Source organism: Myodes glareolus, chromosome 5, assembly GCF_982192425.1.
Source record: "Myodes glareolus chromosome 5, mMyoGla1.1, whole genome shotgun sequence".
NCBI lineage: Eukaryota > Metazoa > Chordata > Mammalia > Rodentia > Cricetidae > Myodes > Myodes glareolus.
The window spans coordinates 96,349,755-96,376,684 of record NC_142030.1 but is presented as its reverse complement, the minus strand read 5'-3'; the positions used below and the strand labels follow the sequence as shown (position 1 = coordinate 96,376,684).

General features: G+C 36.0%; 1 protein-coding gene across 7 annotated transcripts in view; it reads left to right on the top strand.

Annotated features, from left to right (window-relative positions):
• Positions 1 to 6,471: 6,471 nt before the first annotated feature.
• Positions 6,472 to 26,930, top strand: part of R3hdm1 (R3H domain containing 1) — a 94,249-nt gene continuing 73,790 nt past the window's right edge. For 5 of the 7 annotated variants that reach the window (XM_085688308.2, XM_048443753.3, XM_085688310.2 and 2 more), the window contains exons 1-6: positions 6,472 to 6,610; positions 8,400 to 8,610; positions 17,235 to 17,276; positions 17,773 to 17,862; positions 22,287 to 22,401; positions 23,353 to 23,431. In XM_085688308.2, coding sequence (XP_085544434.1) covers positions 8,440 to 8,610; positions 17,235 to 17,276; positions 17,773 to 17,862; positions 22,287 to 22,401; positions 23,353 to 23,431 — 497 coding nt within the window. In that variant the 5' untranslated portion in view covers positions 6,472 to 6,610; positions 8,400 to 8,439. The remainder of the gene's footprint in view (positions 6,611 to 8,399; positions 8,611 to 17,234; positions 17,277 to 17,772; positions 17,863 to 22,286; positions 22,402 to 23,352; positions 23,432 to 26,930) is intronic. The other 2 variants (XM_048443752.3, XM_048443754.3) reach the window with 2 other exon arrangements.

Below are 26,930 nucleotides of genomic sequence, written 5' to 3'. Positions count from 1 at the left end.
ACCTCTGTGCTGATTTGTGTGTGTGTGTATATATATATATATATAGCAAAATATAGTTGAAAAGAAGTCTTGTTCAGGTTCATTATAAAATTGGCAGGTTTTGTGACTTCAATTTTTAAATTTCTTTATGAATTTTAAATTTCTTTATGAAATAAATACAGTGTGAATGGGATCCTGGTTGGACATGAAGAAATTGAGCGCCTTAACTTTCAAAACCTTTGTTACTGTTTGTGTCCTTGATTGGGGAAGTTTAGGTTATTTTTCAAGCACTTAGAGGAAATAAAACTAGATATGTCTTTGCTGTAGTTGGCATAATGAAATATACCGTGTTACAAAAAGAGGAAAAATAACAGTCTACCTCTAATTCTTGAAATTATCTGTTGTCTGAAAACCTTGACATCCACCTTGTTTTCTGGTTCCTCTAAACTGGACTCTTATCTCCTGGGTTATGCTAATAATGTCAACATGTCCCCAGTGGTGTAACTGGCTTGTTTATAAAATTTTATAGGTAATTTTTTAAGAGTTTACATGCTTTTTACCTGGAATTAGTTGAAATTTCAAGATTTGTAATTGCTGTGGTATTTTTAAACATCTCCCTTTGTATAACAGTTCTTTTGTTCTTAAGAAACAATTTGTTTTAGAAAACATAGGAAAATCGCTAAATGGCTGTTTATGAATACTGGGTATCATTTTTCTTCCTCCTCCAGTTCTCAGCTCTATCTGTAATTAAATTCATAAATACACTAGTACCTATTATTGAATCTAGACTTTTATCGAAAGTATCATTTCAACCTCATGCTCAGAAAGTCCCATCACCATTTCTTGTTAAGCTTCAGATTTTTTCAATTTTATATTGAAAAAGGACTAAAAGATAAAACAGGCAGTGCCTACCGTATATCCTTATCTGTTAACAGCTGCTCTCCCCAGCCTCCTAGCTCTCCTTACCCCGTCCCTGTTCCTTTATTGTTTCTTGTTGGTTGTTGTGGGTTTGTTGTGTTTTTTTCCCTCTGTGTCTCTCTTTGCCTCTTCTATTGTATTCATCTCCCCCCCTTCCATCTTCTTTCTTACTTTGTTTCAGATTGTGTCCATCAGAAAACTATCCATCTGCTTGGTGACTCACCCTTCCCCTCTCTGATTCTGTACTAATTTCTTCGCTCCTATTCTCCCTTCTCTTTTCCCAACATTCACTGCTTTTCTTTCTCTTTCCCTCCTTCTCTCTCTCCCTTTCTCCTAGTCTCTGGTCTGTCCGATGACCTGTGTCTGACCATGTTTCTTCCTTTCTCCCCATGCTCTCATCCCTCCTCTGGCCTCACCTCATTCTTTTGTGCTTTTCTCATTGTCGCGTCTATAGACCTGCCTCTGACTACTGGTCTTTGGGGTTTTTTGTTTTCCATTGCTTCCTCTCACGGCTCTTTCTCCCACTGCTTAATATATAAGGCTTCAAATTTCATTGAATGTAAATGTGCAGTTGATTTTAACCTGTTTTCCTTGTTGTTGTCGCTGTTTGGTCAGCAGCAGTTACTGGTTGCATTTAATTTATGTTAAATTCTGTTCTCTCTCAAACTAGTAAGTAAAGAGTTACGATCCTAAGGTCATATATCAAAATAAACTGACTTCTAACATTTTTCAGTTTTCTTTAGAACTTCATGCTCGAAGCATTGTAATTAGAATGAAGTTATGACATACTGAGAATATTTTTAAATGCTTTGTGTTCTCAAGGTGTACATGAGCAGGTCATTAAGAGACAGAGATTTTTCTCTTAAATGAAAATTTCAATTAAATTTTCAGGTTTGTAGAAAGCAATTAAAAATAAAGATACCTATAGTTAATTCCCTCTTAATAATATTGTAGGTTATGAATAAACTTGTATTTTTCAATACCTCTGTGACCTTTTTATATCATTATATAAATCTTTTTTAACATGTACATCTATCTCCCACTGCCAAAGTCAAGCACTTATTCTACCTTCTTTTAATGACTCTACTGCTTTGTTACTATATGTCTCTGCTATATAATTAGATCATTGATGTGGAGGTGAAATTAGATCACCCCCCCCAAAAAAAGTTCACTGTATCTGTAAGTTTTCTCATTCCTCTGTAGCTACCCAATACGCAATTTCACTTGAGTTGTGTTAATTTTGCTACAGAATACAGTCTGGCCATTCCTAATTCCCAAATCCAAAATGCAAAATAATCTTTCTGAGGAAAATGTTGACATAAAAAATATTCTACACTTCATCTTGTGTAAAAGTCAAAATGAATGTTAAAAATATAAATAAAACTACCTCTAGGCAAGGTAGACAGACACCCTATTGTTTGTATATGTATGTATAAATGGTTGGTTGGATATACACGCATATATGTACATGTATATGCAGATGTCTTTTAAAAGGGTATGTATGCATATACCTACTTGTCTGCATATGTATCGTGTGTGTTCAGGTGCCCAAATAGGCCAGAAGAGGGTATCAGAGTGCCAGGAGTTGGAATTCTAGGCAATCATGAGCCATCTGGTAATGGATGCTGGGAACTGAACCTAAGTCCTCTGCAAAAGGGGCAGATGTTCTTAATCTCTAAGCCATCTGTCCATTTCTAAAATATGGCATGCATGTTTTTAAATACAAAACATTGCTGATTTTTAGCAATTGGACAAAAGCTACTCAGTCTGTATACTCAATATTATTTACCCCCTAAATTTCTCTAAATCAAAGTGAATACAGTGGATTCAAGGAATTTCAATTAATACCTCAGTACTCAGCCCTATGTTCTCCCTTGAGCAGAGCAAATTTATATGCATGTAAATATATATTTCTTAATTCTTAGTTCTCCAGATGCATATACATGACTAGCATACAAATATAGTTGTATATTGTGTACAAGATACAGTTTCTCTATATATTTCAAACTGGCTTAAAAATTGCTGTCATGTCGTAGCATTTGAAGTGCTAGGATTACAGATAGGCACCAACAACTCTTATTTTATACATGTGTGTTATAAAATGGGATGCATTATATAGTATTATAAATATGTTGCATTAAATGATCTTATGTAAATCTGATTTGTACGGTTATACGTCATTTTATTATGTGGTTTGCATCTTTTCTGATGTATTTATATGTCTACATGTAGCTAATATAAATCTTTGACTGTACATTTATATAATATACATGCAGGAAATAAAAATCAAGGTTTGTTAAGATTTATGTGGTGCTTGTGAGGAGCCATGAACTCCTAAAATCACATGGTCTCTGAGTCTGCGTGGGGGGGGAAACCCCTGTGCAAGTGCTATAGCAGACTAGAAAGTCCTTGGTTTTAATGAGGTTTTCTAAGAATTTGTCGTGGTCTGAGAATTGCTACTTTATCTGGTCTGTTAATTGGTGCTTAGTCTTTCATTTTTAACTTTTATTGTTTACTTATTTTCAGATACTCCAAGGAGTATGTGACTGATGTCTACACACTAGCATACACTCCCACAGATGCTGTACACTGTGATTTTCAGGTGGTTTTTGTTGTTCACCAAAACAGGGTTTTATATAGCCCAGATTGAACTTGAGCTTTTGTGTAGTTGAAGGTGACTTTCAACTTCTGATTTTCCTTCCTCCCCCTCACTGCCACCCCCAGTTTTTTCAGTGTCTGGGTATGGAATGCTGTCTACCAACTGAGTTACATCCCCGTCCCAGACTTGTCTTCAAAATAAACAGTGACCTACAATAACTGAGCAGATGATATCTTAGGTTTCCACACAGAGTCACCCGGGGAAAGTAAGAAAACATTTTATTGTCCTAGCACTTTTTTAGTACTGCAGACCATGAGCAACAACAAAAATTGAACAGTGAATCAAACAGTTACAGTACAAAAGAAATTTACTAAGTATTGACTATAAAACGAGGCAGAGCTAGAAATATGAAGTGAAGTTATTTTAAAAATTGAAACATTACACCCTTTCCATTCGTTCAGCTTTCAGCCCTAGGAAGCTGAGCTAATATGACAGCTCAGTATGTCTTGTGGTGATGAATCTCTAGATACAGCAAGCAGCTGAGGATTGTTTGTGCTAAGCAGCAGCCCCTCATTAACTTTACAGGATTTGTAACTCCATGGCATATGAGGGTTGGTAATGGCTGTTTTAAAACTAGTTGTTACTAAAATCTAAACTGCTCCTTTTGTTTTGTTTTGTTTTGTTTTCAAGACAGGGTTTCTCTGAAGCTTTGGAGTCTGTCCTGGAACCACCAGGCTGGCCTCAAACTCACAGAGATCCTCCTGCCTCTGTCTCCCACATGCTGGGATTAAGGCATGTGCCACCACCGCCCCACCAGTAGACTGCTCTTTTACCAAAAGAAGAAACAAAACCTTTTGAGTCCCCCACCTTGTGTGATCTTTAGAGATGCTGCCTTGAAGATGCTTTAGAGATGCTTTGTTTTTACTTTTTTAGAAAGGATATAGTTGACAATTTAAGTAAAGGTAGCACATTAAAAGTTATAAAACAGGTGTTTGCCAGTTGTTGCATATTTAATTAAAAAATTTATAAAAGAAACATGATGCGTCAGAAAAGGAATATCTTTAGCCTCCTCTTCATTTAATCCTTTTGTTCTAGCTGTCCATCTTTCCATAACTGTATATTCTATTTCCCCTTCCTTGGGAGAGCCTCAGCTCTCACCTAGACCTTTATTCACCTAATTGCCATGATTATATGGATTATAGCATGCTTATTGAAGAATTAAGAGCTAACATCCATATTTAAGGGAATATATACTATATCTCTCCTTCTGTGTCTAGGTTGCCTCTCACGTGTTTTTTTTTTTTTTTTTTCTAGCTCCATTTACCTGCAAATTTCATGATTTTGTGGGATTTTTTTATGTGTGTTTTTGTTTTTGTTTTTTTGAAACAGGGTTTCTCTGTGTAATAGCCCTAGATGTCCTGGAACCCTCTTTGTAGATGAGGCTGGCCTTGAACTCAGAGCAATCCCCCTGCCTCTGCCTCCCAAGTGCTGGGATTAAAGACATGCACCACCACTGCCCAGGAGGTTTATTGTTTTTAACAACCGAATTATATTCCATTGTGTAAATTACCACATTTTCTTTATCCATTTATTTGCTGATTCATATATGTCAGTTTCTGGCTATTATGACTGAAGAGAGCACCAATGAACATGGATGAGGGAGTGTCTGTGTAGTAGAATGTAGAGTCCTTTGGGGTTCCAAGGGTGGTATAGCTGGGTCTTGAGGTAGCTCTATTCCTAACTTCCTGAATAACTGCTATATGACTTCCATAGTGACTGTACAAGTTTGCACTTCTACCAGCAATGCAAGAGTGTTCCAATTACCTTACATTCTCGTCAGCGGGAGCTGTCATTTGTCCTGTTGATCTTGGCCATTTTGGCTGATGTATAATGAAATTTCAGGGTAATTTTGATTTGCATAAATGCTTCTTTTTTAAAAAATGCTTTTTAAAGCAGTTTTGAAAAGTTTGTATAAGATGTGAATTGTTCTGTCATGCATACACAACTGTGTTACCATTAGTGCTCTTTGTATTACATCTAATTGTGCTCAGTTGTTTTACCTAAAATTATATTATTCTGTTTATCTGAATATTGTTAAAGGAAATTGGAAGAGCTTGTGATCTTTTTCAGTGTTCTCCTCTTGCTTAATAACCTTCACTTGTACCAAACAAAATAAAACTGACTTTAAAAATACATGGGAGGGCTGGTAAGATGTAAAGTGAAGGAAGGCACGAAGCCTGGCAACCCCTGGTACTCACCAGGAGGACAGCGGGACCCTGTCCTGCAGTTGTCCTCCGATCTCTATAGGTGTGTGCCATGCCACACATTACAGTCACCACTATCCTAAATAATTTTTTAAAATGTTTTAAATACAATATGGTGAGAATTTGGGGTATTGATTTTTTTTTATAGATGTCACTAAAACTCATTCTACCCTTTATGTATACATTTTCTTTTATCATGTACAGTGGATTTCTTTGGGAACATTAAGTGGATTATTACAACCTTTATTCTTTTAAAGCTCCAAGATAGACTATTGTTATCTATCTTGTAATTATCCTGAATTACAGTCTTCAATCCATAGTTAGAGTTGTAGGTGAAACTCTAGCTCTTGGACTTAAAGTGATTGATGAAGTAGGGCTGCCGTCCTCCCTGCTGCACTAACCATATTGTATATTTGTTGCTTCCTCCTCTCTCCCCTCTGTCTTTTACATCAGCTCTGTTGTCTCAGATGAGTCCTTCCTTATACCTCAGAATTAGTTATAAACATTCTGACCTTTGTTTAGAAAGTAATGTGATCATCAACAATAGCTTTTTAATTTCTAAGTTACTGTAGAGTGTTCCATTTTCCTGTCCTGTTTGTTTATTTGTTTTAGTTTTTTAATGTTTTTTGTTTTCATTGTAGGCCACTGGAAGGTATGATATATTTGATCCAAGACAGTCTATTTCAGCCCAGGAATCTACAGTGGTGACAAGGACATGGGACTCCTCTCGCGAGATTACTGTTGGTTCAATACAATTGACATCCTGGCTGACAACTGTGAAAAGGAACATTGGGCTATTTTATTTTATTTTTGTGGAACACTACAATCCCAGATCCATAGGACACATCAGGTAATGTTCTTCTATGTCTTTGGGTAGCCTGTATTCTTTACAGTTCATTCAGAAGGAAATGAAGGAGCCTGAATATCTTCCTTAGCCAATTTACCTTCTCTCTGCTTTGCAACCTGAATTGTTTTCAGAATGAGCTAATGAATTTCTGGTTTGGGATCAAATTACAGATGACATTTTGGTTGGTTGGTTGGTTGCTTGCTTGCTTGGTAGAGTACCCCAGAATATTGCCAAACTTATTTACTATAGGTGAGTCAGCCCTTCCCTCTCACAGGTGCTGCACTGCAACCCTGTCTAAATTAGATGTGGCTTTGTTTTTATTTTTTTAATTCAGATTAGTCTATGATTTTATGAATTATTTCTTTTTCAGTTTTCAAATGTACTTGTATTTATATGTTAAGGCTTTTGTTTGAGGGGGTGCTTTTAATTTTCTCGCTTGTTAAACGGAAGACAAATTTACTGAAGTTTTTTTCATCGTGACTTTATTATAAAAACTGTCAATTATAATAAAGTTGAAAGGATTTTACAGTGTGTCTCATAAACCAACCATTCCTTGGTTTTGTAGTTAACAGTTTCCATACCAGTTTCATCCCATTTTCCATGTGTCTCTACCTCTAGTTTTTTCTTAATCTCTGATGCATTCCGTTCCTGATATCTGGGATGAAATTCCCACTTTTTCTCTTAGATTAGCCAATTACATGAAATATACTAATGTCTGTGTCTGATCTCTCAGAAAGTTCATTTCTTTCCTTCTTTTTATTCTCTCATATATTACATCCTGTTTGCAGTTTCCCCTCCCTTTCCTTCCCAACTCTCCATTCCCCCTACCTCTCCAACTCCCTCTATCTCTGCTCAGAAAAGAACAGGTCCCCCCAGGGACATCAGCCAAACATGACTTAATATACTACGATAAGACTGGGCTGGATGAAATAACTCACTAGGAGGAAAAGAGTTCCATAAGTAGACAAAAGAGTAAGCTACCTCCCCCTTTCCCCCTGTTAGTAGTTCCATGAGAACATCAAACTATTCAGCCATAACAAATATGCAAAGAACCTAGGTCAGACCCCTATAGGCTCACCATCTCTGCCTGCCTCCATGAACCCCAGTCATTTGATTCTCAGAAAGTTCATTTTCTAGAGTGTATGATTATACATGTTTTTTGGCATTGAATCACAGGAATTAAAAGACATTAATGCTTTGTTTACATTATAAAACAGAATTGTTTTATAACCCAGACTCACAAATGTGTTTTATATAGAATGTTTGCTTTTCATTTTTATGATTAAATCAGGGCAGTTTTTTCTTTTTGTTTTGTTTGTTTTTCGATACAGGGTTTCTTTGTGGCTATCTTAGAACTGCTCTGTAGACCAGGTTAGCCTTGAACTCACAGGATCTGCTTGCCTCTGCACCATCGCTACCTGATCAAGAAAATTTTTAAAGCTTGGAATTTTAGGAATCAAGGTGTGAACTGTGACAGGAAAATGCATTTACTATATGGGAATAGTGAATACTCAGAGTAGAGGAGGATGTGGGGCAATGTTGATAGTATTTCTTAAAGAAAGATACTTTAATGTTACCCAAGTATACTTCTAGCCCAGGTCTCTTCTCATATTGTGACATTTTTAAGGAACACCTACCCCAAAATATAGACCTTGAAGGTAGGAATTTTGCTTTTGCTTATGAGCATTCAGCATTGTTCTTGGAAATCAGAAGTCTTTAGTTAATATTATGTAGTAACTGAATATAAAGAATGTTTCAAACTAAATTAACATTATTTTTCTTTTTTGCCAAGGCTTCAAGTTCCCTGTAGAATTCTAAAATAACCTTTGCTAATGAGGATGTCTGATATTGTTATTATAAAAGATGAAACTGAAACAATGAAGGATTTGGAGGCAGAAGTGAAAGATACAACCAGAGTTGAAAATCTTATTAAATCAGAAAACTATGGGAAGATTTTGGCAGAGAAGAATGAACACTGTATTGACAACAGTATTGATTTGCAGGTAAGCAGAGTTTTCTTCATGGCTAAAAATACCTAATGTTCATTGTATGGTGTGCTTCTTTTCATATCAAACTCACTTTTCACATCTTTTTTTTTTCCCCCTTTGGTTGTGATTTTGGTTTTTCGAGACAGAATTTCTCTATGTAGCTCTGACTGTACTGGAACTAACTCTGTAGACTAACTTCATCTCTGAGATCCGTCTGCTTCTGCCCCCTGAGTTAAGGTGCGGGCCGCCACTACCTAGCCACTTTTCACAATTCTAAAAGGGCCAGTTGACTCTTGAGTTGACATATTTACTAGCTTATTTTTGAGTTATCTTGACAGGTTGCTGAGTCTTAGGTCTTTGATTAGCTTATATGTTTCACATGTTTTGATTCTTTACATTCATTTGTAGCCAGTATGTTTTCATTGGCTTTCTACATTTACACTTCACTTCTCTCTCTTCCTGTGCTGTAATTGATCAGAATTTAACCTAAGAACTCTTAGAGGAGAGAAATAGTGATCAAACCTGCAGAAGATTTACTCTGACTAACGAAGCTTGTGGGGAAGGGGCAGATTTTACCTAATATTTTTGTTGCTGTGCATGCATGATAATTTAGAACCAACCACTGAGAAGGTTTTTATTTCCAGGCAGAGACTAGAAATTTAAGTTTGAGGAAATACTCCTGATTTTTTGCCTAACCTTTCTCTTAACTTTTTTATTATCTATTATTTATTTTTGAGCGTTCATTACTCACCTCTCCACTTATGGTGTAATTTTTTTTGTGGGGTCCCTCAACATACTCTCTTGTATACCTGGCTACGCTTTTGTGCGTTTTGGGGTTCACCTCTTGCCCCACGTTGGGTACCATATGTCAGGGACCAGGGACCTCAACAAAAACACTTCTTGCCTAGGATAAGGGCGTGGAGATTTAGAAATATTAGTAAGGAATATGAAGACAAGTGAAAAATAATAAAACAGTACCGGGAGGGCATTGCAATGACTACTGAAATTGTCTGCATTTAAGTTTCCGTGTGCTTTTATACCCCAATATAAAGGGTGAAAAAAGGCAACAAAATATTTCTTGAACATGGTACAAAGGATAAAGTGTTAATGCTTTAACACTTTAAGACATCAAGTCATTAGCATTCTGTTATTTAGGCAGTAAAGCCACTCTAGACCAAGTATCCCGAAGGAAGCCATTCCCCAGGTAACCCCATATTACCAAAAAAGGAGCAAAAGTACACTTGCATATCCTGACCGTCTGTCAGGACGGAATGGATCTACTTGTATGAGCCATTAAAAAAAAAACAAAAAAACAAGTTATCACATCCTGAGTCAGGACAGGATGTGTAACTACACTTCTCAGCCATTTTGAGCAACCTCCAAACTCCCTGACCGTCTGTCAGGAAGGAATGGATCTACTTGTATGAGCCATTAAAAAAAAAAAATCCTGACTCAGGATGTGTAATTACACTTGTCATCCATTTTGAGCAATCTCCAAACTCTCTGTCCATTAGATAAGGTAAAAATAGGCTCACATTTTTGGGCCTCCACCGTTAAAGTTGAAAATTAAGATTAACTGTCAGCAGCTGGGGAGATTGCTCAGTTGGTTAAGTGTCTCTTGCACAAATTGAGGGCCTGGACCGGAGTTCATGTCTTCAGCATCATTGTAAAAGCCAAGTGTGGAAGCAAACAAGAAAACCGGTAGAGCTTGCTGGCCAGCCAGTTTATCCAGTTCATTGAGAGATCCTGACTCAAAATGTAAGATGGAAAGTATAGAGCACCTGACATTCACTATTGGCATTCATATGTGCATGCACATGTAGTACACACACAGAGGTATTCATCATACTTATGAATAGGGTATCCTATTTGAGAAAATACTGTCATTTTAAAAAATGGTTTTAGTTTGTATGTGTGTCCATGATGTATGTGGGCAGGTATGCCACTATGCACTAGTGTAGTTCAGAGGGTAACCTTTCAGTCTTTGTTCTCTCTGTCCACCTTTATGTGGGCTCTAGGTATCAAACTCAGGTTGCCAGACTTTAGAAACCAACTAGGACATCTTTCCAGCTCTATTCTGTCATTCTTAAAATAACCAGAGGACCTTAACCAAATGCAGTTGTATGTGCTTGTTGTGCCAGCATTTGGGAGACTGAGGTAGGATGATAAGTTCTAGGTTCCTGGGCAACATTCTGGTATCCTGTCTCAGAATAATGAAAAACCATGAACACATCAAAGAAAAACAGACCTTGCCGGCTACTTGCAAAAGGTTATTGTTTCACTTCATTTCTGTTATTGCTCAGTAAAGTTCCTTTAAAGGGCGCCTCATTCTTATGTTTCTTCATTCACTCTTAAGTCTTGTATTTTCATATCACATGTCTGACAACAAGGTAGACAATGATGTTAATTCCTACCGCTTTAAAAAACATTTAGGGTTTTAAAATGGTTTAAACTGTTGTCCATTAAGTATAATCAAAGGGTCATCTTTTTCTCTTTTTCCTTCTTCCTCCTACCCCCTCTCCTTTTCTCCCTGCCTCCGCCATTTGTTTTAAGATATCAAGTCACGTAGTCTAAGCGACGCTTAAATTCACTGTGGCCCAGTCTGCCTGTTAATTCATGACCCTTCTTCCTCTGCCTCTAAGTGGCACCATGCCTCGCTTAAATGTAATTTTCTAAGAAATCAGGAGACGCTACATTTTTCCCATTTTTAGTTAAACTCTTTGTAAAACAAGATAATTACCTTCTCTAATCAATCAGTCTGCTCTTTAGCAGTGTACCACTATCCTGATTTCATTAGAGAAAGTTTACAAAAAAACTTTTGCAATTGTGATTGAAATAATAAGGATTTGGACTGGAAAGATGACACTTGCTGCTTTTCCAGAGACCTGAGGTTCTGTTCCCAGTACTTTTATGGTTGCTCACAACAGGATATTTGGCACTCTTTCTAGCCTCTGTAAGTACCAGGAATGCACATGGTACATACATGCATATAGGCAAAACATACATACATACACATAACTTTTTAATTAAATAATGTATTTAGTACAGTCTCTGTTCTGCACCTAATATGCATTCTCATGCTTATCCTTATCAGTAAATCTGGATGATCAACTCAGACTACTGCATTCTACCATGTCTCTGCTTGCTCTGAGAAATAATCTCAGGAGCATTCCTGAATAACACCAAGGCTCAGGCTTCAGGAAAAACCTTTGGTTTTGTATGTACTAGGCAAGCACTCTACCATCTCCAAACCAACACAAGTATTTACTAAAAGACTACTTATTCTTTGTACTGAATGAACATGTTGTTTGCCATATGTACTATATAGTTTATTGACTGTAAAGAGGAAGGTATATGTGGAATTCATTTTATTTTAATCCACCAAAGTCTATAAACCATGTCTTCAAATGTTTTCTTAGAAGTTATTCTATGTAAGACTTTTTTTAAACTTTTAAGACCAGGTACCTGGCAAAAGACTTATTACAGTTGAAATAACTTGTACAGAAAACACTGAAGTAATAGGAACACTGGAAAGTAATCTATTCTGTTTATATTAAGTATCAATAAGAAATAATGGCTCTGTTTTAAGAAGAGTGGTTGGACTGGAGAGAGGACATAGCTGCTAAAGGCTAGGCTCACAACCAAAAATCTAAAAATAGTGCTTAATTGTCTATCTTAAGATGATCACAAAAATAGTCTAAACTATACAGTGAGACCTGTCTTAAAATAATAGTGTGACTATATCCACATTTTGTTAGTAACTGTTATGGAGTAGAAGAGAGTGGTTTTTGTTAACACGTTGTGTTTTGGTACCTGAAGAGAAAAACTCTTTAAAAGCATGAATAAGTCAGTATCTGATGGGACTGTCCCAAGCAGATTAGGGGAAAGTATCCTTAGCTTTCACTTGGTTTGAGTTCTTTTTCTTTAAGATTCATTTAGTTAGTATGTCTACAGTGTTTTGCCTGCGTATATGCTTGCACACCAAAAGAAGGCATCATATTTCATTATACTCATTATAGATGGTTGTGAGCCACCATGTGTTTGTTGGGGATTGAACTCTGGACCTCTGGAGGAACAGCCAGTGCTCTTAACTTCTGAGCCATCTCTCCAGCTCCTGGTTTGAGTTTTTAAGGGCAAAAAAAATTGCTTAGTTTTTAAAGGTACTTGTGACATATACAGAAAAGCAACTTTGGAGGTCTTCAACAAACAAGCATTGTTTACAGAAGCAGCAAGATAGCAGTTAAATAGTCAAACAGTTAACCTTTAGTGAAGGGTCACATTGTATAGGAGTTTAGGGCTGTTCCAAAGACCAGTTTTATTTAAGATAGTTTTAGCACTTAAAGTCTTTTTGGAACATTTTCATGGGATGGCATAACTATAGTTCAGTAGCATACTACAATTGACCTGTTTTCAGGGTACATAAATTTTTATCTGATGTGTATGATTTTTTCCCCCACACATAGTATCAATTAAACTAGGTAGTTAGTATAGTTTGTTTCTATAAACCGTTTGATGAGACTCCGACATTGTACTTCTGAATTACTTGCAATGCTTTCCTTCAAAGGGGATTGAGGGAACACAAGCCATTCTGAAGTAGGAGGATGTGTTGGTCCAGGTCATCTTGGTTACATTTGAAGTTCAAGTCTAGTATAGGCCAATCCTATATTGGGGGTGGTGGAGAATGTAAAACACATCAGGGCATACCTGAGAGTGGTTGATTAGGCAACATACTTCTTAACTGATGAAACAAATGCAAAGCATAGTATTTGTCTGGTCAAGTCCAAAAGAAACTGGCTATCTGTGGTACCTATTAGAATACCAAAGCGTATGCTGGCCTTCAGTACTACTTTGATTTCTTCTGTGGACTATTCCACTTGTCCCTGGCTTTACTCTCCCTCATATCTATAAGAAAAACCTACCCTCCACCGTAGCTCAGTTTATACAATATTATCTTTATAATCATTGCTATTATCAATTACTAAAAACACAGCTACACAGTTTCTCAAATTTCTCCCTTCTTTGTCATGCAAGATAGAGTTTCTTCTTCAACAATAAAGCTTGTTTTTTAACACCTTCCCAAAATTACAATTTCAACACAACTTTAGTCTTTTAAGCCTATTTATCTGGTTTGCTTTTATTGAATTTTATAAACATTAAACAAGTTTAACAATTTTAAAATCTTAGAATTCACTTTCCAAAATAATACATTATTATTTGAAGTTATTTCTAGAGTTTGTCATTCTCAATTGATCTTGGATCATATACAAATAATGGTGACGGCATTTATAAGCATGGAGATAAAGAAATACTTGTATAGTTTTTTACATTGGATAATTTTTATATATTCACCGTTATAATGGGAACTCTTGTCTTCATTTAAGATGTGTAATAATAGACCATGTCACTGTGATGAGTTTTCTTGGGAACTTTGTTTAAATATCTAAGATAGACCTTTGGATTTTAACCTCATAGTCTATGGCTGAAAGGATTAAGTGGTAACATTAAACTGTGATTGCGTTTGGCTTGTTGATTTATTGACTTTCTTTTTCCATCTCTCTTAAGAAAACATTGTTTTCATTTTGATAGGAATTGTCAGCCTAGCATTGGTCATTTTCACTCTCTATTTTTATCTTTAGCTAAGTACTGAATTCATTCTATTCTTAATCCTTACTATTGTTTAGAAATGCAGTGCAAATTAGTAACCTGCAAGGTGTGGTCTTACTTAGTAAAAAAGTTTCAAATGTTACAGTTCATTTTGTTAATAATTGAATGAAAAAAGAAAAAGGAAAGGACATGGCTGCTTCTAGGTATGATGGAGGAGAAAGCTTATTATGGATATGTAGGAGAGCACAGTCAGAGGCAGGGACATCTGGGAGAGTCCCAAGTGGTCATGACCTGAGTGAGCTGGGCCATGTGGGAAAGGGGGGAGGGGAAGGAAGAGGCTAGAGGGGAACCAGGTGCAGCAGATTATGTAGGGGAAGGGTTATTCCAGCCAGGAGGACCCTGTAACAGGGACTGAGGGAAGCTCTGAGAACCTGGCAGCCAGGTCAGCTTTGATACGCTAAGTAGGCACCTCAGCTATTTGTACTGGGTTTGAAACCTAACAACAAAGTTACTGGTTATAAATAAGAATGACTCCCTTCATGAAATAAGTTGAGTTTCCTCTAAATTAAGTGATGCTGGATTGGCAAATAGTTTGTGCTAGCACACAGTATAAGCATGAAGATTACTTGGATTTTCCTCAGTTTATCTCTGCCAGTGTGTTATCAGTTTAAAACTAAGAGTTCATTAAGAATGTTCTATATTGTGCACCCATTTGTTGACCTAGTTTCTGTTTGTTCTTTGGTATAAACAGGATAAACTATATAAATTGGGGCTTGCCCTTCAGCTTTCTAAATCCTAATTCACTCAGTATTTCTCACTACTAGTAAGAGACTTAAAAGAGTTGCTATATTTTTACTGTCAAAATAAGGTTCTACTAAAAGTAAAACGTGTGCTCCAAATAAATAAAATCCACTTTACAAAATGATTGTAAATCAAACTGGAAGAATTGCTATTCAAAGCCAAGTCAAACTGGCAACAGAATAAAAATAAATAAATGAGGGAGATCTACTTTTATAAGCAGAAATAATTTTCTCTGCTCTATTTTGTATGCTGGGGCATATGGCAGATTTTCTAATATATATTATACAGTATTTATCTTCTTGGATGGAAAGAAATAAATAATTTTATGTAATAATGCCACTCTGTCACTTTACTTACATTATTAGTATATTTGTTTCCTCTTGCTGTATAACAGACCCTTAGGGACTTAATGGTGATTCCCCATTAGGAGTTTCCAGTAGATTAAATCCGGGTTTTCTACTTAAAGTTTTACAGAGTCAAAATCAAGAGTGTTAGCCACCCTGATCCTCTTTGGAAGGGTTTAAGAAAATAGGCATCAAGGTACATTCCTTTTTCAGCAGACCTCAGTCCCAAAGTTTGTATAAGGTCCATGTTTCCTGGGTAGCCTTTTTATCTTCAAAGCAAGCAGTGTATTTGAATCTTTTAAATCTCTCAGACTTGCTGGTTTTGTCTCAACCAAAGAAAACTCAGCTTTTAAGAGGCTCACTGATGGGTTAGACTTACTTCAGTTGTGACTAGGAGATCAACTACTTCTGTAAAATCCCTTCACAGCAGAGCCCAGCTTTGTGTATCATTAAGTATCAAAAGGATAGGAAATCATTCTTGGGAAATGTCTTTGGATTTCTATCTCCCATATCTGTATATTTGTCACATATGTGTATAGGTGGAATGTGAGGTTACTGGACTGAGATTTAGAAGCACTTAGGTTGAGTTTGACTAATTTGTAACTGTTTCGGGACTGTGAGACCTTAAGAGCAGGCAGGAACTGTGTCTTTTTTTATTTCCATATGATTCTCTGTTAGTCATATGGAAATAAAGGGAAGAGGAGACCAAGTTGAAATTAATACATCAATGCTTGGAGTCCTCTTAGGGTAGTACACCTCTGTGCAAACATATTCAGACTGCTTTTTCTACATAAGCAGTATTTTTTTTTCTTTTTCTCTCTTTCTCTTTTTTCCTGGTTTTCTGTTTCTTAGGTTTTATTGTTAACTTGGTGGTCTAGAATCAAATTTTAGGAATATGGTGTTTTAATCTTTTAAAGGCCTTAAGATCCAAAATAGAGGTTTTGACATTTTCACTCTGGCCTGTATTTCTATTGACCTCACACATAAGTCTTTGGGGATGTTAGTATACAAAATATCTTTCTCAATTTTTTAAAATGTAAAGCTTACTGTTCTGAGGATTAGCTTGAAAATGTATTGTGTTTGATGCCTAATTGGCTCCCTATTACTAATGAGAATAGATGTTTGATCCCTGCCGTATGGGGAGCCAGATGTGAAATGATGGATAGGAAGGAGGCAGAAGGAAAGAGTTTAAAATTTGTCTGGTTTTGAGTTGCACTATAGATTCTACACACTATAGGCTCTGGTTCTGAATTACACTATAGGCTTTATAGGCTCAAGCACAGACTACAGCTCGTTGCTTCTGTGAGTTCTCTGATGGTGTGACTAATGATCTGACCATCTTGCTAACTACCTTTATTGGAAGTCTGTCTTCTTTCATTCCAGCCTCATTGCCTTACCCAAAACCCAGTGAATAGCTTTCATTACTAAAACTGGTAGTGTGTTCTTCATGTTTTACTGAAAAGGCTTAGCAGTTGAAAGATGAAAGCAATATAAACTCTGACTCTTTGGATTATTCAAACATTTTTCTTAGTGAGGTTGAACCTTTCTGATTTCAGCTAATAGAAGTTGCTGAATGGTTTGGTCTGTCCGCTTACCCCAACAATAATAAAATACTGAAGAAAGGTACTTTATTTTGCTATGAAAAAGTCACCTTCAAAGTTCCATATAATGTTTATTTAATACAAAAATTTGTCGATTTAATGAAAATGCCAGTCCACAGAGGGGTTTAGTAACTTCTCCCAGTGTGTGTCTGGAGGAATCAATACTTTTTCCCTGAACCATCTTTGATTTCCTCGTTTAGCAAATTCTGAGGTTTAGGTGTATGATTTAAGAAGCAATTTTTCTGTTTGAGTGTGAAATTTAATAAAATCTTTCTTATTGTATATTTAGCGGCCCCTGCAGTCATTTGGACAGACAGGAAAAAGGTCTAAGGTATAGTAACTATTTGATGTGCTGGCATGCGAAGGCCTTCCTTCATGCTTGATGAATTCTTGTTTTCATACAGCACTACATTCAGTTTAGTTTTTTTTTTCATCTTTTGTTTGGGGCAGAAAGCTTCTTTTGTTTTATTTGGGTTATTTTTGTCTTGCCTAGTCGCTTTTGTGCATTGCTTTTAATTATCCTTGGTGGGGTTTTTTGTTGTTGTTGTTGTTTTTAATCTATAGAGGAAAAAGTGCTTTCTCACGATTTGTTGAATTTGAAATTGGAATTATTCTCATTCTTGCTATTGCTGTAATTTTTAAAACCAGTTGTATCTATTCACTTTCAAGGGGGTTTAGTGCTATTTAATGATATATCTAACTTACACATTTCATCTACTTTTTTTATTCATGGCGGAAACTAAAAAGAAGTTTAGACACTCTCTAAGGGCTTTTGAATATGCCCTAATTTATGAAATGTAGTGTTAATTTTAAATACTTCTCTTTAGTCAAGCTCAAAGTTAAAGCTAGTTCGGAGCCTTGCAGTATGTGAAGAATCTCCACCACCCCCTGCAGCAGAGATTTCACAGGAGACCCAGGTAAACAACAATAAATCAAAACAAAAATTATCTGGAGACATGCTTTGATATAGGTCAATAAAAGTTGAGTGTGAATATATTCTTTCATTTCTAGTAAATGAAACTGATTTGATAATACTTGTTAATGAAAATCCAGATAAGTTAGGAGAATTCTTCAGTTCATTGTGAGGCTTACAGTAGAGATTCTTCTTTTGGAAAACCCTTTGAGATTATATGATTACCTAGGAATGTGACTTTAAGAAAGCTAGAGGGTGGTGGTGGTGCACACCTTTAATCCTAGCACTTGGGAGACAGAGGCAGGCCTATCTGTGTGAGTTCGAGGCCAGTCTGGTCTACAGAGCAAGTTCTAGGACAGCCAGGACTACACAGAAATAAAGAAGGAAAACGAAAAGTTATAAGTTCAGTATTAAAGTACTTTCAGTGGTTATAATTATGATATAATTCCCCTTTTAATTTTGGGCTTGGGTGGGGAATTTGTTGTGTTATTGTTGCTTCTTTGGGAACTACCCTGACTTCTGCTTACTTGTTTGGTTAGCTTGAGTGCATAGTAAAGCCAGTATCCACTTTGTAACCACTTTCGCCTTTAAAAAAAAAATGGTTTTGAAGCAAATGCCAGTTGTACAGTTGTTGATTCAAGCAAACCTTTTCTGCTTTCCCATGGCTTAAGTGATGATTCTGAAGAGATACTGTAGATGCCTAAGTTAGTTTTGACATGCTTATAATGTGCCTTACTTTTACAAACCATTATATTTTATTTCTAAGATGCAAGAAAGGGGAAATTTTTAAATAAATTGTAGGTAATAATAAACTTTAAAAAAAGTTTTGGTAATTCAGGTATTCAGAATTTATTTGATTTTTTTTGCATTAGAGGTATATAAAATACGCATATGTATGTATTTGATTAAATGTATTTAGCAGTATTTTTCTAGCAAAGTCAGAAATAACGTCAAACTGCTTCACTGAGTGTAGTTGCCTTTAGAATACTTTTAAGCTTAATCCTCTGGGCCTTTGTTTTACATAATGTAGTTGTTTCATATGAAGCATTACATAGTTGATTGTTAGTAAAGCTAGTGAGTTATGGCATAGTCTGGAAGGGAAAAAACAATGAAATTTTTCTTTGAAATAACAATTTTTTAAAGTTCTCTTATGGACTGGAAAGACAGCTCAGCAGTTAAGAGCACTGGCTGCTTTTCCAGGGCGGGGACCCATATTTGGTTCCCAGCACCTACAAGCAGCACATGACCATCTGTAACTCCAGTTCCAAGGGATCTGAAACCTCTTCTGGTTTCCATGGCATCAGACATGTATGTAGTGCAGAGATGCGCGTCTAAAACACTCATACACATAGAAATAAGTTTCTTTTTTGCTTTTTTTTGTTTGCTTTTTGCTCCCCCCACCCTCCCCCCCAAGACAGGGTTTCCCTGTAGCTTTTGGAGCATGCCCTGGCACTCACTTTGAAGATCAGTATGTGCTGGCCTCAGACTCAAGAGATCCACCTACCTCTGCCTCCCGAGTGCTGGGATTAAAGTTGTGTGCCACCACTGCCCAGGTTGGAATTTTTTTTTTAAGATTTATTTATTTATTGTGTACACAGTGTTCAGCCTCCATGTATGCCTGCAAGCCAGAAGAGGGCACCAGATCTCATTACAGATGATTGTGAGTCACCATGTGGTTGCTGGGAATTGAACTCAGGACCTCCGGAAGAGCAGTCAGTGCACTTAACCTCTGAGCCATCTCTCCAGCCCCCGGAAATTTCTTTTATAAGTTAGAAATACCTTCTGGGAAAAACTATTGTTATCTTTTTTTAAAATTTTCCATTTATTTTACCTTATGTAAAAAATGTTGGGGGCAGTGGGGCTTGTCTTATAATACTACAGAAACCTACATAGTAAAAAAATCTTTTGAAAAATATTTACTAGGATATGTGTCAGCTATTAGTGTATATATTGGTCATAGATGGCATATTTTTGAAAGAGTTACACCACCTGTATAAGATGTTATGTCAGAATTCAGTTACTCCACTTACTATGTTATTTCTCAGTTTCTCTTAAACATAATCATTTTTGTTTGGATAATAATGTCTTATTGCCTCTCTGAATAAAAGATACTTTTTTTAAAGAAGAAACCTTTTATTCATGCCTTAAGTTGACTGAAATGCACTTGAAAAGGAACTAGAAAATAAGTGTTCTGCTCTCTGTTCTCATCCTTGATATAGTTTTCAACAATTTTTCCCCGTGTTGTAATAATTTTTAGTGATTTAATATGGCGTAAAACTCATTTAAAAAAGTCGAGAAACAATTATAAGAGAGATGTCACTTGTGTGATTAGAGTTTGTAATAGGCAAATGACCTTAATCACAGATGTTATAAATGTCATAGTAAAGAGTAAGGTGATTGCAGTTTCATGTGTACATGTTCCCATTATTTATAGTTAGAAGAGTTTGCATTGCAACTTTTAGCATTCCGAAAGAGTTTTCTTTATTCATGTACTGAAAACAGGGTCAAGATGACAAGACACCAGCCTTCCTTACTAGAATTGCAAAATACAGTGTATCTTAAGTAATTTAATATCTATAAATAGGTTTCTGTGATTCAGAGGAAATAATTTAGAAGTGAAATCTGCTAGTCACTGGAAGCACATTTTAGTGAGGGTTTAAGAATTCAGGTGGAGTCTTTTTCCCCTACATACAATTCACTGGACTATCCACCTGAGTAGTAAGAAGCTTCAAAGAAGAATACTCCTAAATGTTCTCTTACAATATTATTCTATAGCCATTTATAAATATCTGAAAACTATGGTAAGAATAGAAACAGAAAAAGGCTTAAAAAATAATTCAAAGTCACAGTATATACAACATCCTGTGTTTGGTAAGCAAGACAGAGAAGGTGCAAGTTCTCATCATCCTGGTAGAAACTTCCAGTGGGCAGTGTTTACTGTGTGTTCTGAGCATGATTGTGCCACTGAGCAGATCCCAGGCCCTGAAATTGGAATACAGATGGAATGGAAGAAAAAACAAAAAAGAAAAAAAAACAGTAGCAAATTATCTTACTTAATATATGTATAATTATGTATACATAATCAAAATTCTACTAACAGTTGTTTTGAAAATAATTTTATGTGTGGTGGAAAGAAGTTTAAAAGAAGTTCTCCTGGCAATAAGTTTGAGAATTGTGATGCTGTTTACTCTTTATTGCTGACCACTTCTGCTACTACTATCCAGAAAGGTTAAGTAATGTACAACAGTATAATTTAGTCTAAGATTGGGCCACACTTTTATCTTTAGTTGATGTGGCCTGGAGTTTATTGTATATTTCTTGTAATTTTGCCTGAACAAACAGCTCAACATGATCTTTGTCTTTCAGGGTTTGTAAGTTAATTTCCTAGTAATCTCTGCTGGCTCTAAAATTACTTTAATAACATTATTTTCAACATAAGTTTTCTCCATTTTGATCTGAGATGGCATTACTACTTTATAGTTGTTACATATCAGAAAGAAGCAATGTTGTTTGATATCTTTCTAAAACAACTGTGTGATAATTAAAGGAGGCACAGTGATACATAAATCTCAAGTGAGAAAACAGGTACCACAATTTTGAAAACTTTTCGTCTTACATTTTTCTCTTGCAAGAGAAAGAATGGAGTGTGCTTATATGGGATACTCAATAAACTAAACCTGGGCTAGGGATGTAGCTCAGTTTGTAAAGTGCTTGTAGCATTCATAAAACCCTGGATTCCAGCCCTAGCACCATATGAATTAGATGTAGTTTGCACACTTGTAATCCCAGCACTTGGGAGGTAGGGGAAAAAAAATTAGACATTCAGGGTCATTCTCATCTATATAGCAAACCCGAAGTGAGCCTAGCATACATTAGATACTGTCTCATAAAGAAACAGAATTTTATTAATTATTTTCCTGATACCAACATATTTCTGTTGTCATGGTTGATAATTGTGAGCATCTCCACTAGAACAGTAATAGGTCAAGAAGACCTGAGTCCCGACCTCTAGGGTGTTTGTAAATAAATGCACTAAAACTGTAACAGTCAACATTTTCTCCAAAACAATTATAAAGGTCTGCTTTAATTGATACATTCAGATGAACACTTATTAGGTGTAGTTTTGTTTTGTGTGCCACCATACCTGACTGAAAAAACTGTTTTAACCTTTTTTTCTCTAGACATTTTTTAAGTGTCTTTTTGTTTGTTTTGAGGTAGGGTTTCACAATGTCGGCCAAGCTAGCCTCGAATTCATAGATTCATAGATTTGCCTGTCTCTGCCTGTGAGTGCTGATACTAAAAGCCTGTGCCACCATTTTCTTCTCCTTTTTGTCCTTCATACAGTTTTGAGTTACCTTGGGGAATACCAATAATTAATATTGAATTAGTTTCTAATTTCATGGAGTAACTAATTTTTTCTTCCAACAGGAAAAAATTCAAATCCAGTTAACACAATCATTTGAAAAAGAGGAAAAGCCCTCAAAAGATGAAACAGATAAAGAAAAAGCCAGTGATAAATTGCCCAGAAAAATGTTATCAAGAGGTTAGTAATTTATTTTTTTAGTTTTTAAGTAAAAGTTTAGTTTCATTATTAATAATTCTTTGCCCCTTGAATAACATGTGTCACATGAATATATTGAAAATGGCATAGCAGACTTGAGAGATGATGTCATATTTAGTCATCTGGCTTATGATTATGTATAATGTATAAAAGGCAAAAATTATAACATAAATCTCAGTTACTAAGGACTATCGTCATCAGAGTCAGTTTAAGTCTCACTCATATTCAAATGCCAGAATCATAGTTTGTGTTTTCATTACAAGAAATCGGTATCATATTAAGAATATTGTTGAAAGCCCCAGAATGTTTGTCTTCATAAAAAGTTTTGAGGATTTTCATTATTGAATACAAGAGTTCAATAAAAATGTTAAGTTTATAAATTCTGTCCTGTTGACCATTATTACCAGGACATTCCATTTATGGGGATAAATACACGTGAGTATTTGTAAAATATTTTTAAAACAAACCTTTGGCACTGAATTTCAAGAATCTTGAATAAATAATGTTAGAACTAAAATTTTTCCAAAGTAGTGTTTCTGCTCATATACATTCAGGTGAATTCAACTCTTTAAATGTGCTACAAATAGAAATAATTATCAATATTATTCAGTTTTTCACCTATGAAAACATGTTTGAACATGAGAATATGATGAGTACATGAGGATCATTAAGGAAATCAGGATAAGTTTAGTCTGACATTACATTTAAGAATGTGTATGTACATGCAGTTAGATTAACCCATGTCATGAAAAAATGCATGCAAGTTGAAAAATAGTAGTCATCTGCCTTCATCATAAGTGTCATTTTCCTGCTTTGTCATTTTTTCTTTTTTGTGGGGCATCTCATTTTACTTAAGATAGATAGAATGTACAAAAGGGGAGGGATTGGCGTTCAAACAACTTTCTACTGGGTTTTTGTGTTGTTATTTTTTAGATTCCAGTCAAGAATATACTGATTCAACTGGCATAGATCTACATGAATTTTTAGTGAATACATTAAAAAACAATCCCAGGTAAAAATTAAATTTATAAGATTTACATTGTTTCTAGTACCATAATCTTGCTATAAATGTTTTCATTATTGAATTTGAGTTTTAAGATAAGATTATAGCTATATGCAATATAACAAAAACATTTTAGTTTCTTAGGACTAAGATGTTGGTCTACTAAATGCAGATATATAAATATCTTTGCATTATGCATGTTATAATAATATGCAGATCATTTCTATTCTTTAGGAATTTCTAGAAGTACAGGTCACCAATATATTTAGACTCTAAATTGGGATTAAGAGAGAGATTTAATCATGCGTGTTTTTCCATAATATTCTCCATTCACATAAGAACTCTATACCTCATTATGTGTAAATCTTGTTCTTTCTTGCTTAGTTTATAAACTTCCAATCAGAAGCCTTTTATACTGTTCATTTGAGTCAATACTTGAAATCCATTTTGTCTAATGTAGGAGTGATTACCTTTGAAGACCCACATAAAGGCTATATATGCACAGTGCACTTTAGCAGCACTTTCCTCGGGAAAATGGACCAAGGTTGAGAACCTTTCCTCCAGTGATTAGCTTTGTAATGTGGTAGTTACATAACCATGGAATAAAAATGAGGCAGTATCAGTAGGAAGGAGCAGCTGTGAGGTAATGTGAGCAGTGTCTTTAGTGTCTCTGGGACTTTGTTCAGTTGTGCTCCAGCATGATTGTTGACTATTGCTCTCATTCAAATTTGCTGTGTCTACTACTCACTTAATTTTCAGTTTTGTACTTAGCCCCTGAAGGCGATCTACCACAACTAAAAATGGTCTCTACCACAACTAAAAATGGTCTCCTTTGCTATGAATTTGAATGAGAACAAGGAAGGCTATAAAGGAAAGATTGAATGTAGGAAAGGGAAGGAGGAAATGATGTAATTATATTACTATCAAAAAAATAATTTTTTAAAGAGCGGTCTTATAGGACTACTGTACAGGGTGGTTCACACCTTTAATCCCAACACTTGTGAGGCATAGACAGGTGGATCTCTGAGTTCGAGGCCAACCTGGTCTACAAGAGCTTGCTCCAAGCCAGCCAGGACTGTTATAGAGAGAAACTCTGTCTTGAAAAACCAAACAAAAGAAAGAAAGAAGGAAGGAAGGAAGAAAGAAAGGAAAGAAAGAGGTCTTATTTCAATGATGAGACCTGAAGGACTGTAGGTCTGAAGTGACCAAGAAATTTTGTGAAGGAGATTGTTTCGACTGTTGTAAAAAAAACCAGAGGGAGGGGATAGGGAATGGCTCAGCTGTTAAGAGCACTTGCACTTCTGCCAGAGGGCCCAAGTTCAGTTCCCAGTACACACCCTCATCAGGCAGCTCACAACTGCCTGTAATGTAACTCTAGCTTCTGGGGATCTGACATCCTCTTCTGACCTCTATGGGCACCCACATATATCGTAAATACACAATTATACACACACACATATAAAATAAAATTTTAAAGTGTGTGTGTGTGTGTGTGTGTGTGTGTGTGTGTGTGTGTGTGTTTATGCGTGCACAACAGGAAAAGCAGGGCATTGTCATTGACATATACTTGGTTTTTTTTGTTGTTGTTCTTCTATACATAGGATTTTTCCTTGCAGCCCTGGCTGTCTGAAACTCAACTCTGTAGAGTACACTGACCTTGTACTCAAAGATCCAACTGCTTCTGCTTCCTGAGCGCTGAAATTAAAGGCATGTGTTACCTCTGCACAGTTGACACTTTAAGACTGAGGAAGGAGGATTACTGAAAGTTACAGGGCTACAAAATAAAATCCTGTCTCAAAATACAAAATGAAACACAAATAGCAAAGGACCCAACCTGTGTTTTTTGTGTGTGTTATTGTTGTTTGTTTGCTTGTGTTTATGTCCCAGCAGATTACGAAAGCCACTAGGACATCAGTGATGTTTAAAGAGACCTGTGAACATAATAGTTACCAATGGAAACTGTTCTCCTTGAAATGCCAGTTATGTGAATTACTGAAGAATTACTTAGTATGGCATGCTAACTTGAGTAATTGCCATATTTTAAACAGAATAATACTATATAATGAGATTGGATTTTTTTTTTAAAGAACTTTTTGGGGAGCATTTAGAGAGATTTCTTTGTCATAAAATATCATAAAGAAAGAAAGTGGCTAGAAATCAGCAAATAGAGAGGTGCTACCAGGCTTGCTAGTACAGTTCTGGAGGTCTCAGCTACCCTAGAGACTGAGACCCATAAGCCATAAGTTCAAAGCTAGCTGGGAGGCCTTAAAATCTCAATATAAAGAAAAAAAGGGCTGGGAGTATAACTCAGTTTTAGAATACTTGACTAATAATACTTATGAGGCCCTAGTTTCAATCCCTAGTATGAGGGCAGAGACAGGGAGGCAAGTTTGAAAGATACTCAAGAATAATCATGTTAGGAATTGATTATTTGAATATGGAATGCTACTGAGAATATCATGTAGGTTTCTGAGAGAGCTAATAGCCAGTCTCGCTAGTTAAGAGGCAGGCAAGAATAGGACAGGATGGACAATTTAAAGGCTCCAGTTATCAAGGCCATGAGTCAACATTGAGTTACAGATTGTGAAGTCCTCAGTAATGATAAAGCTTAATGGGGGTGAGTTTACCCAGAGGTATTTAAACAAATGATAAGGACAAAATTTTCTTAAAATGCTAAGTTTAAAAGGTAGACATGAAGGGAAGGACTTGATCTCAAAAGCTAGCAGAAGAATCCTGAGGGTGTTTGGTTTAGGTGTCAGCCAGAGTGTTAGAGAAATAATCTGCCTTCCCAGTGAGAAATATCTCTTACCTCTTTACTGAATAAGCTGTCTGGCTGTGGCTCATGTCCAAAGAAGTTGGCCTTGAATAGAAGTTTTTGCTACTTATATACAGTTAGGCTTATGCATTTACATGTCATCCTTACATCTCTTCGGTCTCGACCCCAGGTTACACTTTAAACAGCTTAAACCAAAACAGGAGACTCCGTGTCTAGCCGCTAGATTTACACAGCTAAGATAATGCCAGAATTATGTTTTAAGTATACCAGTGTTGTTCTTTAAAAATAGTTATTGCCTGGGGTCATCTTGCCCATCTGGCAGAATTTTGCATTTCTCTCAAAGAGAAATGGGGCCTTTACAGGACAGGACTTAACAGTGGCACCCTGTGCTGCTCCCTTGAACTTCCTGTTAGATCAGTACTTCTCAACCTTTTAATACAGATCTTCATGTTGTGGTGACCCTCAATCATAAATCTATTTTCGTTGCTACTTAATAAATGTAATTTTGCTATTATCAATCGTAATGTAAATATGTGATATGCAAATCTGATATGTGACACCTGTGAAAGAGTCATTCTACCCCAAAGGGATCACAACCCACAGGTTGAAAGCCACTGTTAGAATTATGCACCTGAGCATCTACATCCTGCCATCGTAAATTTTGCTTATCTAACAAACTACTTACCTTTGGGATGTTTGGAGGGATGCCTAGCTAAATTTTACTTTGTGTGA